The sequence below is a fragment of the Cydia amplana genome, chromosome 21 (genome assembly GCF_948474715.1).
Source record: "Cydia amplana chromosome 21, ilCydAmpl1.1, whole genome shotgun sequence".
Taxonomy (NCBI): Eukaryota; Metazoa; Arthropoda; class Insecta; order Lepidoptera; family Tortricidae; genus Cydia; species Cydia amplana.
In genome coordinates this window covers 885960-899793 of record NC_086089.1, presented here as the reverse complement: position 1 = coordinate 899793, position 13834 = coordinate 885960, and the positions used below count along the sequence as shown (strand labels likewise).

Here is a 13834-nt window from a genome sequence, read left to right as displayed (position 1 = left end):
TCGCTACGCTCGTGAATCTAATTTAGAATCTTGAGCGTAGTAAGGGACTCAAAAGCGCACGAGATGTAAATAACTTTGATCTCGTGTAGTACACAACATTTTTCACCTCAGCAGTGAGAACATATTAGAGAACCCGAAAAATGTATTCCTTCTTCATCACTTACCTCTATTCACTCATGTTTTCTTAAGATATACCAACAATTAAATTTTCACCTCAGCAGCTCGAACAAGGGTACTTTGCTACTTATAAACAGTGAGCAAAATGCGATTTTGCTCACTGTTTTTAAGTAGCAAAGTACCCTTGTTCGAGTTGCTGAGGCGAAAAATAAATTTCGCGATAGACCGTCTATAAATGTGAGTTGATATGTGTTCGAAACGCGAAAGTTTTAAATATTACACTACTTCTTTGTTTAGTAATAGTAGCTTAAATTTATACGATCAAATGTCGTTCTTGTAGTTTAGCAACATGTATATTTGAATAGCAAATGACCACTCTTCACTAGTTTAGTTATTTGTAGCGACAAACGTCATAAAAGTTGTAGGCAGTTGTCCAACAACCGGTGAACAGCGAGTAGCGATAGGCAATTTTTTCTCATAATAATCATCGGCTGTGACCAGCGATTAATATTCATACACATGGGACCCATATCTACACGGGTACGTTTCTTAATCGAAGAAATAGTTGATCGCTTTGTCGCTACAGGTCTGAAAGCTGCCTTAATACGATTTTCACTGAACATATCCTATTCTAAACTATTAGTAGATGACAGATTATAGTATTTTATGCAACCGTTGTTTAAGAGGGGTCAAAAAAGGCGAGTGGCGTGGGTAACAATTTGAGGCGAAGCCGAAAATTGTTAATAAAGACGCCACGAGTATTTTTTGACTCAGTTAAACAACGTTGCATACAATACTTTTTCTACGACCAAGCACTAACTTTGAGATAAAATTGTAAATTTAACAAATATTTTTAATTCAAGAAGTAACAAAAATGGAGGGTACTGACGGGAAAAGAATGAATGAATGAATGAAGTAAAAACATGTCTATGGTTCACTTATTTGTCAGAGATGACATTTAAAATAAGGTTGGCAACACTGTATTTCATTCAATATTTTTTAACGCGAAGTATCGTAAAATCGCCAAAAAGATACTGCGTGTATGCACAAATTCTTTTTTGGAGAATAGACTAGAGACTTGTCTTGACAACTATAAAGTAGTGTTTTAAAGGTGTGTGCACGACCCTTTAAATGACAAATAAAAGTACGGGAGTAGAAAAAAATAATTAAGTCAAATTAATTAAATTAAAATTTTTGAGTAAAACACAACCCTGTTATAGGCTCGTTGGCGAAAGCGAAAGCTGAGAAAGAAAAGAAAACATGTGTTTGAAGTAACGTTTATTTAACTGCTTGAAAAGTTGAAAACCAGAACCTAGAAATCTAACTAAATGCATTTATCGTGATAATACCCTGATAGAGATATATTATGTGACAATAATATGAAATAAATTACTTTTTATACTTTCGACTGCATTTTATTAGTATCCTCGTTTGACCCTTGTCCCTTCCTTTCCTCTCCTCTCTCACTGTCTCCAACCAACGAAAGGTCCTTTAACCTTTTAAACGCAAGAGGACGCAAAAGGCGTCGTAAGGAAAAACTCATTGGTACGAGCCAGGGCTATAACCGCGAAAATCGAAGTTCGCAAATTGCGGGCATTTTTCTCTGTCACTCATCATCTTCACTTCATTGGAGTAAAAGAGAAAGATCCTCGCAATTTGCGAATTTCGGTTTTCGCGGTAGCCCCTCAGGATTTGAGACCGTGACCTCCGGATTGAAATTCGGACGTCATATCCACTCGGCCACCACCGCTAAAATGGCAAAAAAGAGTAGAAATTAAAAAGTGGCAACATTGAAGTGTCGTCCCTTTCAAACCAATTTATATAAGAAAACGGGACGACACTACAGTGTTGTCACTTTTTAATTTCTACTCTTTTTTGCCAAGCTTGTATATCAAGTATAGCTGGTCAACCAAATCTTGTCACTAAAAAAAGGCGCGAAATTCAAATTTTCTATGGGACGATATCCTTTCGCGCCTACATTTTTCAAATTTGCCGCCTTTTTCTACTGTCAAGATCTGGTTGACCGAGTATAATAAAAAAATATTTATACTGGGTCAACCAAATGTTGTCAGTAAATAGGAACAAAAAAAACTACACTCATCCTTTTCTTTTGGGTGCTAGTACTAGTTTTAGACAAAGATAGTATGATTCTCTCTGTCTATGTTTGAAATCAAACAGACCTTTGACACACTATAAATTAAAATTTATAGAATATCGGTTTTTAATATTTTGTCCTTAGGTAAACTCGCGAGCTTTCTTTTACGTGACTCGAATAGCGTGCAAAAGCGGAAATGAATGGCGGCCGGATTTAAAAAGCGAACCTGTCACGTTCGCGTCAGCTGTCAAAACAAGTCGCGAGGTGCGGTTGATGGCTGCTGATGGCGTTGGCGTAACGAGAGCACACCACACCGAGGCGGCACGGCTGAGACACGGCATGAGTAACGCGTGACAGTGGAGTCTCTCTCGCTGGCGAGGCTCGCGGCGGCATCACACGCATCAGGTGGGTTTGTTTACGTCAGCCATGTGACTGTAAACTGCGCCGCGGCCTTCGCGCGGTGTAATCCAGTTTATCCAGTTAGAGGCCGGTTGATCGCACTGACGCTCTCTCTGTTGCAGGAGCCTGCACCATGCAAGGAGCGGAGTGCACCAACGGATATGGTAAGTGCGCTATTCTGTACATCTCTTTGTCGCGAAGTTGCTAGATGTTTCTTGACCCTAGGCTAAGCGACACAGTTTATTTTGACCGCGTTTACGTTTCTTGTATTGAAACATTGGTCGCTATTAAGAATTCAACAGGTTTTGTATATTCATACGATGAAACACGCGTCGCGTAGGATTTTGGCAGGTTATTGATAAATAATAGGTGCCTAGTAAGCCTGACCTTTACTAAACAGTATTAAGTTTGAGGCACAGTTCAGTGTAATTGAGTTATGAGCTCAAAGTCAAGGTATTCATGGAAAGCAAGCCTGTTAGCGTCTCAGATAGCCATTGTAGTGTGACAATACTTTCTGTAACACATTGTGTTGCATATTTTACTGTGGTTTTGTGACTGTACTTGTTTTGGTTTAAAACAGTGCAAAACAATATGATATTTCACTTCAAATCTCATATTTTTCCTTACATTTCTTAGATGCCAAAACCTGAGATACTAAATTTTATTAAAAGTTTCTACGTAATTGAAATTTAAGTGAAAAATGGAGTGATTGATGATTATTATAGCTGTGATGCTTTAACAATAACACATGCTAACATTGTTAGGTAATCATAAGATGTATTATGAGGAAAACCTATTTCTGGTTAGATAACAACCTTCTTTCTAGTCACAAGCTGACGCAGTACTGGTACTTAAAATCAGACAAAATATGCACACCAACAAAACAAATAAAATATGCACACCAAAATCAAAATATTGATCACATAAATATTGAATTGTGGGGCATAGGTGGAGTAGGTACATAATACTAATATTATGTCACATACTACAGTAATATTGATTTAAGAATCCGAAATGTGTAGCATTAAAGAGAAATTTATCTCTCCTAGTAGAGGTCTTAATTTTCTATACTTTTGTGACATATCCTGGATTTGGATCGAGTAAAAATAATGTAAGATGAAGGAGCGGGAAGGTGGCCATGCCATTGGAACTCTGTAACTAAACTAACTAAACCTATAAAGTTTAGGCTAATTACATTAGTCATTATGAGTAGCTATTTTAATGTTCTGTTTGACACACATAAACTACTCTTTTAATTGTTCTAGGTTTTCTATTTAAAATAAACTGGAGTCAAGTTAAAGTTTTACAATACTTGTTAATAAACAAGAACTGAGTTTGAGCAATGAATAAATTGACACTGAATTCCAACAATGACAAATTTTACATGTTATTGAATGTGCTTATCACTGGTATTTACTAGTTTATAGCTAAAATGCGGCATTGAAAGTATAATGGTCATTTGATACGCTGTAGCGTATGTATGTGTTGGTTTGATTGAGTGTAGCAGATCCAATTGAAGGAATTGTCTCGGGCAGTGAGTGACCACCCATTCATAAATTTAGCAAGGCATTGCAAATTGTGTTATATGGTAAAATAAATATAGATTGTTTCGCAAGATTACACTGAACAAGTTATTTATTGCATTCTAGTTTTTACATGATTGGCTTAATAGTTATGTACCTAATATCTGGGAGACCGAGCTTTGCTCGGAAAACATATAAAAACTAAAAAATGCGCGTATTCCCAGAGATAAGACCTAGCTAGATCGATTTTTCGCTCCCTAAAACCTACATAGCAAATTTCATCGAAATCGTTGGAGCCGTTTCCGAGTTCCCCGAAATATATATACATATAAATAAATAAATATACAAGAATTGCTCCTTTAAAGGTATTAGATTTCCTTAGGTAATTATATTTAGTGTTTAATAATAAAGGCGAAGTTATCGCTAAAGCATTATGTACAATAATAAGTAGTTAGCACGCTCTCGCTGATAAGATAAGTGCTTATAGGCAATCAGAATTTTTCCATAGATATGTAAAACTTACAATAGAATTACATTTTAGGAATTTAATGAACTCAGTGGAACTAACTAATAAATTGTTCCAAATTCGATTGTGAAATGTTTCACAATGTATCTATGATCAATTGATCACATGCTGTAGTCGCTAATTGTCAATGATCGGAATTGGTAGTGCCATTTCACGGGACTTCGGTGCTTAAGCTTAGTATGGATAATACCTTTTCACCCTGAGGCTTCATATGAAAAGTTTAACATTTTAGTGGGTATCGGCAAGTAACTGCGAGATATTTGACGTCTGGCAAATCGGACATTTATTTTTTCAAAGAACACATTGTTAGTTCATATAAATTTTAGTTCGGTTTTGAGAATATACTTGTGCTAAACTACTTTTCTTGTAAAATGTTAATAGGGAATATTACGCGAAAGTCTGCGTAGGGGGCGCCATTCCCACGATAAGTCACAATCTAAGGGTCTACCGCAAACGAGAGAGTCGAAATGATGTTATCTAACCTCCCAATCACTCTTGCATATTCGAGCGATAAAGAGGCAGATAGCCGAGTTCCGATTTCGCGCTTCCTGGTAGGCCCTTTGTAAACAAACCGCCTTGATGTATGAATGTCATATTTGATTGTCTATGAAAACTTGTCAAAAAACAGTTTAAGGTACAGTATGTATAAGTTACTCTATGGTATACTGAAGTTACTAGTGCTGCACTCTGGCGGCAAAACATTGCAGTAATACTCCCTATTCCTTGGCAAGATCTTAGATATATTATTTTTCTCAAAAATGGACGGCAAAGTCGACGTTGCCGGTTAAAAAATAGGTCGCGAAGTGCGTAGTTTATGGTCATTCAAAAAATTAAAAAGTTAAAAACATTGCAGTCTCGATTTCGGGACTGCAATGTCGCATACAAATTCCATTATTTAACGAGTTCCAAACTTTTTAAAACTTTAAATGGCCATATCAAATGAAGGCATAGGTCCCTTAAACAGCCAAACAGATGATCAGCACTTATTATTATAAAGCCTATAACAGACTATCGCACCGCACCGCGACCTTGGAGCGTCGCACCCATAAGTGAGAGCGAGAAACAGATATCTCTTTCTCGCTCTCACTTATGGGTGCGACGCTCCAAGGTCGCGGTGCGGTGCGATAGTCTGTTACAGGCTTAATGTTGGTACCGCGACTATTTAGGTGTCTCAAATAGGTTGGCGTATTTTCAGCCGAAAAATACACTTCTTTTTTTTTTTTAAAGGCGGCAAGCAAATTTTTTTAATGGTTGTATTTTTTTCTGTGAAAATTAGAACGTTGCTTCTGTAAGTTCTGTAAAATATTTCTATTTCTTGCACCATTTTTGAGAAAAGCACTATATATGACTCGGCTGGAAGGCTACTTGCTGGCTTCGGATTCAATTAAACGGACTCCCAAGGTCGTCCGTTTAAAACGAATCCTCAGCCTGCAAGTAGCTACTTCCGAACCTCGACAATAATGTACTATTGATAGCACTATAACATACATTTGAACGAAATTATTTGTTAATGAATTTTTTTGCTGGATTTACCTGATGGTCATACAATTCGTGTTTCAGAGACAAGTTTGGCGATATAAACTTTAAAAATCTGTTATTTGATAGTAGAAATATAGAAGGCGATATATTTGCCCATATCCATGTTTATTAAATGAAAGGGTAGCCTGGGCTATTATTATTATTATTGATTTATATTTAGAACAATGGCATAATTCAATGCTTTAAATTATTACATGCTAGCAACCTACAAATTATAGTCTCGGAATCCCGAGTCTTATCCATGTTAAGTACAATGTTTGAGGTCATTCACCCGAAATGGCACTACCTATTCCGATCATTGCTAATTGTGGCCATGTGTCCATAATGTTGGGTACATAATTCTATTAGCAACAATTTTTTTATTGCCATCTATCAGCAATAATATAGGGCATCTTTAATAGGTAGCTCGCCCGGTTGGTGCTCAACTTACGACATTCTTAATGATGAGAATTTTAACATGTAAACATGTTGTCGTCTATACTGCACTGCCACGTTTCCATAGTGATGGATTGATCACTAATGAAGTAATGATTCTCTGCTATTTTTAAAGCCCTGCGCTGCGGGCTTATGGCGCGGTTATACACTGCGCTGAATCTGGGTGTATCGCCGCATCAAACAATGTTTCTTGGCAACGCAACCCCATAGGTTCCTAGATTTGTCAGCGACCGCATTAGGTGACCTGCCTTATTACACCTTTACGACGTTTTCAGCCTTTCGGTCTTATCCCTAAGTATTTATTATCTTAGTCTTACGATAATGCGGATTGCGTTATGTTATTATAATCATAATCGGCTGCCCTGAATAATTCTATTTGGCAAATCTAATAACGTCTTTCACTGCAATGAAAAATCCTTATTCCTAGTATTCCCTTAACGTGACCAGCCTAACTGCTTATAGGTTTCACAACGTAAAATACAAAGCGAGACTCGCCTAGTATGAATAACTATTCGAAAGCGATTGTCGTCTCAATTGTGTCATTTGAGCCACTTTACTCGGCAGATAACTGCTGGTGGTATAAACCTAGATAAAAACTCGATATTGTCAAATTAAACGAGACCACTTTATTTATGAAGTGGAAGGCCGCGTGCGCCGTCGACATATTATGCCAGGGGAACTAATCTCGTTTCATTAATGGTATTATACGCAGATACTCTGCAAACTAATATAATGATAATAGGTATCGTAAATCAGGGTTAGGATAGTTTACTTTGTTAGGTACATTAAGAACATGGTAAGAACATCATATTATCATAAATTTCAGAATAAAGGCGTTACGCACAGCGTTACGTAGACTATGTTATATTTTACGCATGTAAGTGTTACTTTGAATATTTTTAACTAGTGGCTTTGTGAGCTACAGATAGACCTCGCTTTAATTTAAAAAAAAACCCGGCCGAGAAGGACTCGCGCACGAAGGGTTCCATACCATTACGCAAAAAAAACGGCAAAACAATCACGTTTGTTGTATGTTTGTTGTACAGAATAAAATAAATATGTAAGTGGCTTGCATATTTATTTTATTCTGTTTTTAAAACCTACGTATTTGTTGTTATAGGCGTTATAGCGGCAACAGAAATAGGTACATCATCTGTGAAATTTTCGACTGCCTTACCAGCTATCACGGTTCATGAGATACCGAACATACGAAAGTATTTTTGCCCAAGCTGAAAAGTAGGTGCCGCATCCAGCACCATTCAGCGTTTTCAATGATTCCCTTATTTAATAAAGGCAAGGTTTTTGTTTCTAGAACCTATTAGCCTTTAACATACCGGATCAGCTACCTAGTATCCGTTACTTCGACAAGTCCTCAGCTCTCATATCGAATCTAGTCCCTGTTCCTATACGTATAGAGATACTTTTCAAATGCCCTGCGCCAGTTTAGTACCTACTACGGACTGGAATGCGGTGGGCCTTCGATTCTTCGGCGAAACCTATTAGCTGTGTTCATGACTGTGGTGACCACTTGACGGTTATGATGGTTATGGGATGATGATGATTGATACACACTGCCCTATGCCATTCCTCGAGCCTCAAACTATCTCCACATCAAATTACATCTAAATCAGTTCAGCGGTTTAATCGTGAAGAGGTGACAGATAGACACACTTTTGCATTTATCTACACCAGCCTGTTATTAAAATACACCCAGTAGAGAGGTGTAAGATCAAATTTTCCCAAGTCCACAGGGAAAATTTGATCTTACACCTCTCTACTCTCAATTTATTGAGTCAATCGATCAAGTTGATACTGACACCACAGAATAAATAATAACTACTATAGGTACAGAAGATTCACTCCCTAACAAAACGCGTCTATTACGACAGATATGACCGCTAGGTGGCGCAAGCGCGAGCAGGCGTCCGTTCCGTAGCAGTGCGCGGCAACTACTATGGCTAGACACCAAAATTGGTGTGGGCCGCATGTACTTGTAGGTAGGTACTTGTAGCGACGCGACGAAATCACGGAGTGAGCCACGCCTGCTGACACTAAGGATCTAGACTTCTAAAGGGCAAAATTATTAATATTTAGGCACGATCAGAGGAGCACAATCGAGAACAATTTGCTCAGAGATTAGATAGTCAGGTTCGACGGCCGCTTTATTAGGTATACAGTCAAGGTCAATATTGATTAGCATAGGGCCAAATATATTAAAATACACTGTAGGTAGTCGAGTGGTGTTTAAATGAGACGCTACTGTGTGGGTCAAGTATTATGTTTGCGATATTTGAAAACACGCTAACCCAGACTAGAGTAGGTACATAATATAAGTATCGGAGAGCATGAGAAATTAAAAAAATATTCCGGCTGACTGACTAGCTGAATAAACAATTGTGTTGCCAGAGACATTCGATACTTGCTGGTCGCGACCACATCGCGGTTATTGCCTGACAGGCTCAAACTGTTAACTACCCGCAGAGCAGAGATACTGTCGCTAAAACAAAACGATTATATAACGCTGATTTCCTCGTTACGCGATACGCACTCATTTAACTCAAGCGGTTAACGGGTAAAATCCTACGAGTATGAATGAGTATATGTGCCTACGAAATCGGCTGGTCATCAAGTCATAGTTTTTGTCTTGGCGACCCTAGTGTGTCTATCAACAGAGTACGATTAGTATGGTTATGAGTATAGGACTATGTCCTGTCTGCTAGTATAAAGGCCGGTTATCTCTAAATTAAGATCGCGCATTCAAGAAGAGATGAATGAATGAATGGTAGTACACACACAAGTAAAAAAAGTATTGTTTTATGTTTATAAAGGACGTGCTGTTGTATGTCTATATCTCTACGGTGCAATATCGATATCATAAATACTAAACTTATTTGATACGCGTACCTATAAAGTGTCCCACAACTTGATCTCGATATGATGATATCCCTAATAAATACGAGTACGTTGGTAAAGTTGACAGTTTTATAATAGGTACATATCGCCTACTGCGAGGAGACGGCCGGTACGTTTTTACAACCGCCTAGGCGTAGGTATACTAGTTATACATATGTATACAAACATTCAATTAGTGTAAGAGCTAGGTTTGGCGTGCTGCTATGTAATAAAGTATGTAGGGTTAGATAGACATAGAATAGGCAGATACTAGGTATTACTTACGTAACCACAGGTAAAATGTTAAAGAAGTTTGACTCGGCTATGGTTTACCTTCGTAAATAGTGGTTTTTAGCCATTTAATTATTGTTAATTTTCAATATTTTTGCCCCTGTTCGGTGATAGCTGACCCTCAGTTCAATTAGCCTATGTCAACTAGGCCACAAAAACCATAATTTGACATCCCATTTATCAAAATCGTCTCAGTAGTTTTGCTGGTAGGATGGAACACCCGATATAATCATACACTTCCTTTGACATCCTATTTATCGGCCAGCGCCGGCCACTCCAAGGGACGCATTTATGCGTTAGAGCAGCGGTCGGCAACCTTTTAGCAGCCAAGGGCCACATAGTAGTTTACGAAGTTGACGCGGGCCGCACTTTGTTCATATTTATGACTTTATCAGACATTGTCGTGTGTCAATATTACATACAAAATAGCCAGGGAGGCTCGCGGGCCGTAAGTGACAGGTTCACGGGCCGCATGCGGCCCGCGTGCCGCGGGTTGCCGACCGCTGCGTTAGAGGGAGCAAGTGATATTGCTATCTCATTCTACCGCACGGCTGCGTCCCTTGGAGTGGCCGGCGCTGGCCCATCGTGTAGAGGAGCCACTAGATGGAATACCCAATGTACCTAAAGGGGCCCAGAGAGTACCAGTTCGCCGGACGATATCAGCCTACGCAAAACGTTACATCTCCGGACAACTGACAGGCTGATATCGTCGATCATCAGTGGGCCCCTTGAAAGTTCCGAACAACTGACAGGCTGATATGGTCCGGCGAACTGGTAATCTGTGGGCCCCTTAACCCTTTTGCTTTGCTGTTGTTGGGTAAAAAGTGTAAACCGGACAATTTTTTTTAAAGATAAAATACGTAATCTTATCTTTAGAGTTTCGAACTCGCCAATTATTTACGGAATAGGTACAGTAAACAGGAAGAGAGGAAGGAATTGAGTTCGTTAGTCACTGCTACCTGTTAGAATGGTCCTTGCGTGAGATTGTTGTGATTCGGTCGACCGCCCGTTGACAGCAGAGAAACACGTGAGAGTGAGGCCGCGTGACGTCACTAGTCTTCCGTGCGTCCGTGACGCCTATTGTCATCTTCACAGATCATTTAGGGGCGGTCGATTTCAGTACCATTGCGTACCTTGTTACAGTGGCAATCAGTATGAAGGCCGATGTCTAATATGATTGTCACTGTAACAACGTACGAAATGGTACAGAAATCAAATTCCTAACCGACCTAGTAGCCAGGCGTTGAATAAAAACTACGGAACCCTAACAACCAACGAAACAACAAAAGCTAAGATGGTGAGGTGAGATGAGCCCATACCATCCGTAACAGTGAAGACACACGGGTCTATTCATAGCAGTAATTTCAGTACCTACTCATTCCGCGTTAGATCAATGTGTATTTAATGATTAGTTTATATCTACAGTTGACAGTCATTTAAACATGTTATTGGCTTCAAAACGAAAACTTTTCCGTAATAGATAAATTGCCAGTATTAGCCTGCGTCATTAAATGAACCGCCTAACATGAAACTTAAGACCCTGGAAATAAAGTTGACAATAGCATGTTTATTTACGTTTAGGCTCGAGTAAGAAATGAGTTCAATTGGGATGCCCTTGACCGCTGCTAGACGTAAAGCTACCTGTTTCATTATCAGCTGTGTGAGCGAGTGAGACAGCTTTCTTTCAGTTTTTGTGGGAGTAGACAGCACGGCATTATAACCAGACTGACCAATATATGTTGGTTTCTGTCCAGCCTAAGTAGTTAGAGATACAGGGGTCATCTTGTATTAGGGATTTGTACGCAGTTGAGACGATGTTTTGCGATTAGTAGGCAGTTTTTGCAATGTCAAAGTACAATGGACGACGTATTCATTTGGCGTATTGATCCACCGTGCTTCCACCTTGCAGTTACTATACTTAAAACGGACAAGGTGGTCACAAATATCTGAACTATTTTGAATAAGGGGGGCTTTGTTGTCAAGGCGTACTTACAAACTCTATAATAACCGAATACTAATTCATTTAAAAAGTCCTACCTATTATACCTACTGTTGTTGGTTCCTATGATATAATTATATGAGATGTCGTCTTAGATTGAATTTCTTATTTATTTTACACACTTTCACGTGGCTTCGCTGCGTATATTTGTTTGTTTATTTCAAATTGGAGGCTGCAATACTCTTGCCAACACTTCTCTGACCGTTTTTGGATCTTATCACCGTACAATAAGGTTTGAGAATCGTTAGTCAGCTGTTTCGATGAAGGTACTAACATAAAAACTTTGAAATGCCCAGAGGTGGACCTTATACCTCAGCAATAAAGTTCGGCAACTGTCTGGGAACTGTGTAGACGTGGGTACGGATATCTTATCGAGGTCGTCACGTGAGTTGAGACTTGCGAATACAAGGTACTCCGCCGCGCGTGCCTTGGACACGTGCATCTGACTGATTACTTAGATAGAATATTATAAGACAACACGCGATTACCATAAGGGACTGGCTTTGCAACAAATCGCATCTATTTTTGATTGCGACATTTGTTCGAAATGCTTGTGTAGTTTCGAAAGTCACATGCTATTTGTTGCAAGGACTGTAGAGCCCTGTACATCGAGTTGCAAAATTGCATGGACACATTACGAATGGGTGTAAATTGGCGCGCTTCCATACGTATTATGTTTGAAAGGCGATGAAAATTGTAACAGCGTCATGACACTGTACCTACCGATAAGCTTTACCAGAAATATAACCAATTCGACCAAGCCGTTTGGAGAGATAACGCATAGGTATGGATGCAAAACACAGACAAACAAACAGCCTCTCAAGCTATTGCTTCTGCTATATGCATTCCATAGGCAAACTACTTCCGACAAAATTCCATATTGCTTACAGTTCAAATGTAGCTTCTTTGTATCATCAAAAGTTCAGCGCGGGAAGTCACCAGCATCATGCTGATATGAGGCTATTTCGTGGCATATTCTCGTTATTACTTTGTGTTTACGAATAAAATATTTCCTTGTTGTAATGTCTATACATATTCTCTGATGTCAGGCGGCGCGTCACCTGAACACGCGTCGGCCAGCGACAGCGAGGGCGAGGAAGCGAGCGCCGGCTCCGGCGGCGAAGGAGCCGTAGAACTCCTCGCTGAAGACTTGGAACTACCAGCGCGCGCCCTCGCCTCGCTCAACGCGCTACGCAAGTCACGACAACACTTCGACGTCCTACTCGTAGCTGGGGGCGAAGAAACGCCCGCACACAAAGCGGTGCTCGCTGCTGCGTCACCGTATTTGTTAGAAACTTTAGCGGAGCCGTTACATCGCGTAGCGGGGGTTGACGCGGCGTCGCTACGTGCGTTAGTAGAATGGGCGTACACAGGAAGATTAGTAGCATCTGCTGGCGCTCCAGCGCGGAAGCTGTATGAAGCTGCATGGCGGCTGAGAGTAGAAGGAGCGAGATTGGCGTTAGCGGAGAGGCTTGTGCGACGGGCGACGCCGCAGGATGCGCTAGAGTTGAGAGCGCTGCCGGATCTACCGCCGCAGCACAGGCATCATCTTGACACGTTTATTGCTGCACATGTAAGTATACCTATATATAAGCTTGTGTAATGTTTCATTTCTAAAAGCATATTTTAATGAACACTAATGTTAAAATAGGTGTCTGGACAACGTTTATAGCTTAGGAGTTATGTATGCAAAAGTTGCCAGAAACGCTCTAAAACCGTTTTATTGTTTACGAAGATTAAATTTAACACGAAGAGCAAGTATCTTTTGCAATGATAACCATTAATTTTAAAGTCATATTTCATGGAGCTATATTTCATTAGGATTGTCAAACTGTTTAAATCTGTGAAAATCGAAAATTGGAACTGCCTTAATTTCTATGGCTCTTGCATATTTAAACGATAGACGCAAATAGACGAACGAACGAAAGAGCGGTTCGCGGTAGGTTCGTTACGAACACTTTTAGCAAATAAAATTTTGCGATACGATAGGTTCACTAATCCATTTATTTGCCCATCCA

General features: G+C 39.6%; 1 protein-coding gene across 1 annotated transcript in view; it reads left to right on the top strand.

Moving 5' to 3' along the window:
* The first annotated feature begins 2420 nt into the window (after window positions 1-2420).
* The window catches only part of LOC134658151 (influenza virus NS1A-binding protein homolog A-like), a 33958-nt gene continuing 22544 nt past the window's right edge, over window positions 2421-13834 (top strand). The window contains exons 1-3 of the mRNA XM_063513760.1: window positions 2421-2617; window positions 2734-2775; window positions 12866-13389. Of these exons, the coding sequence (XP_063369830.1) occupies window positions 2745-2775; window positions 12866-13389 (555 nt within the window). The 5' untranslated portion in view covers window positions 2421-2617; window positions 2734-2744. The remainder of the gene's footprint in view (window positions 2618-2733; window positions 2776-12865; window positions 13390-13834) is intronic.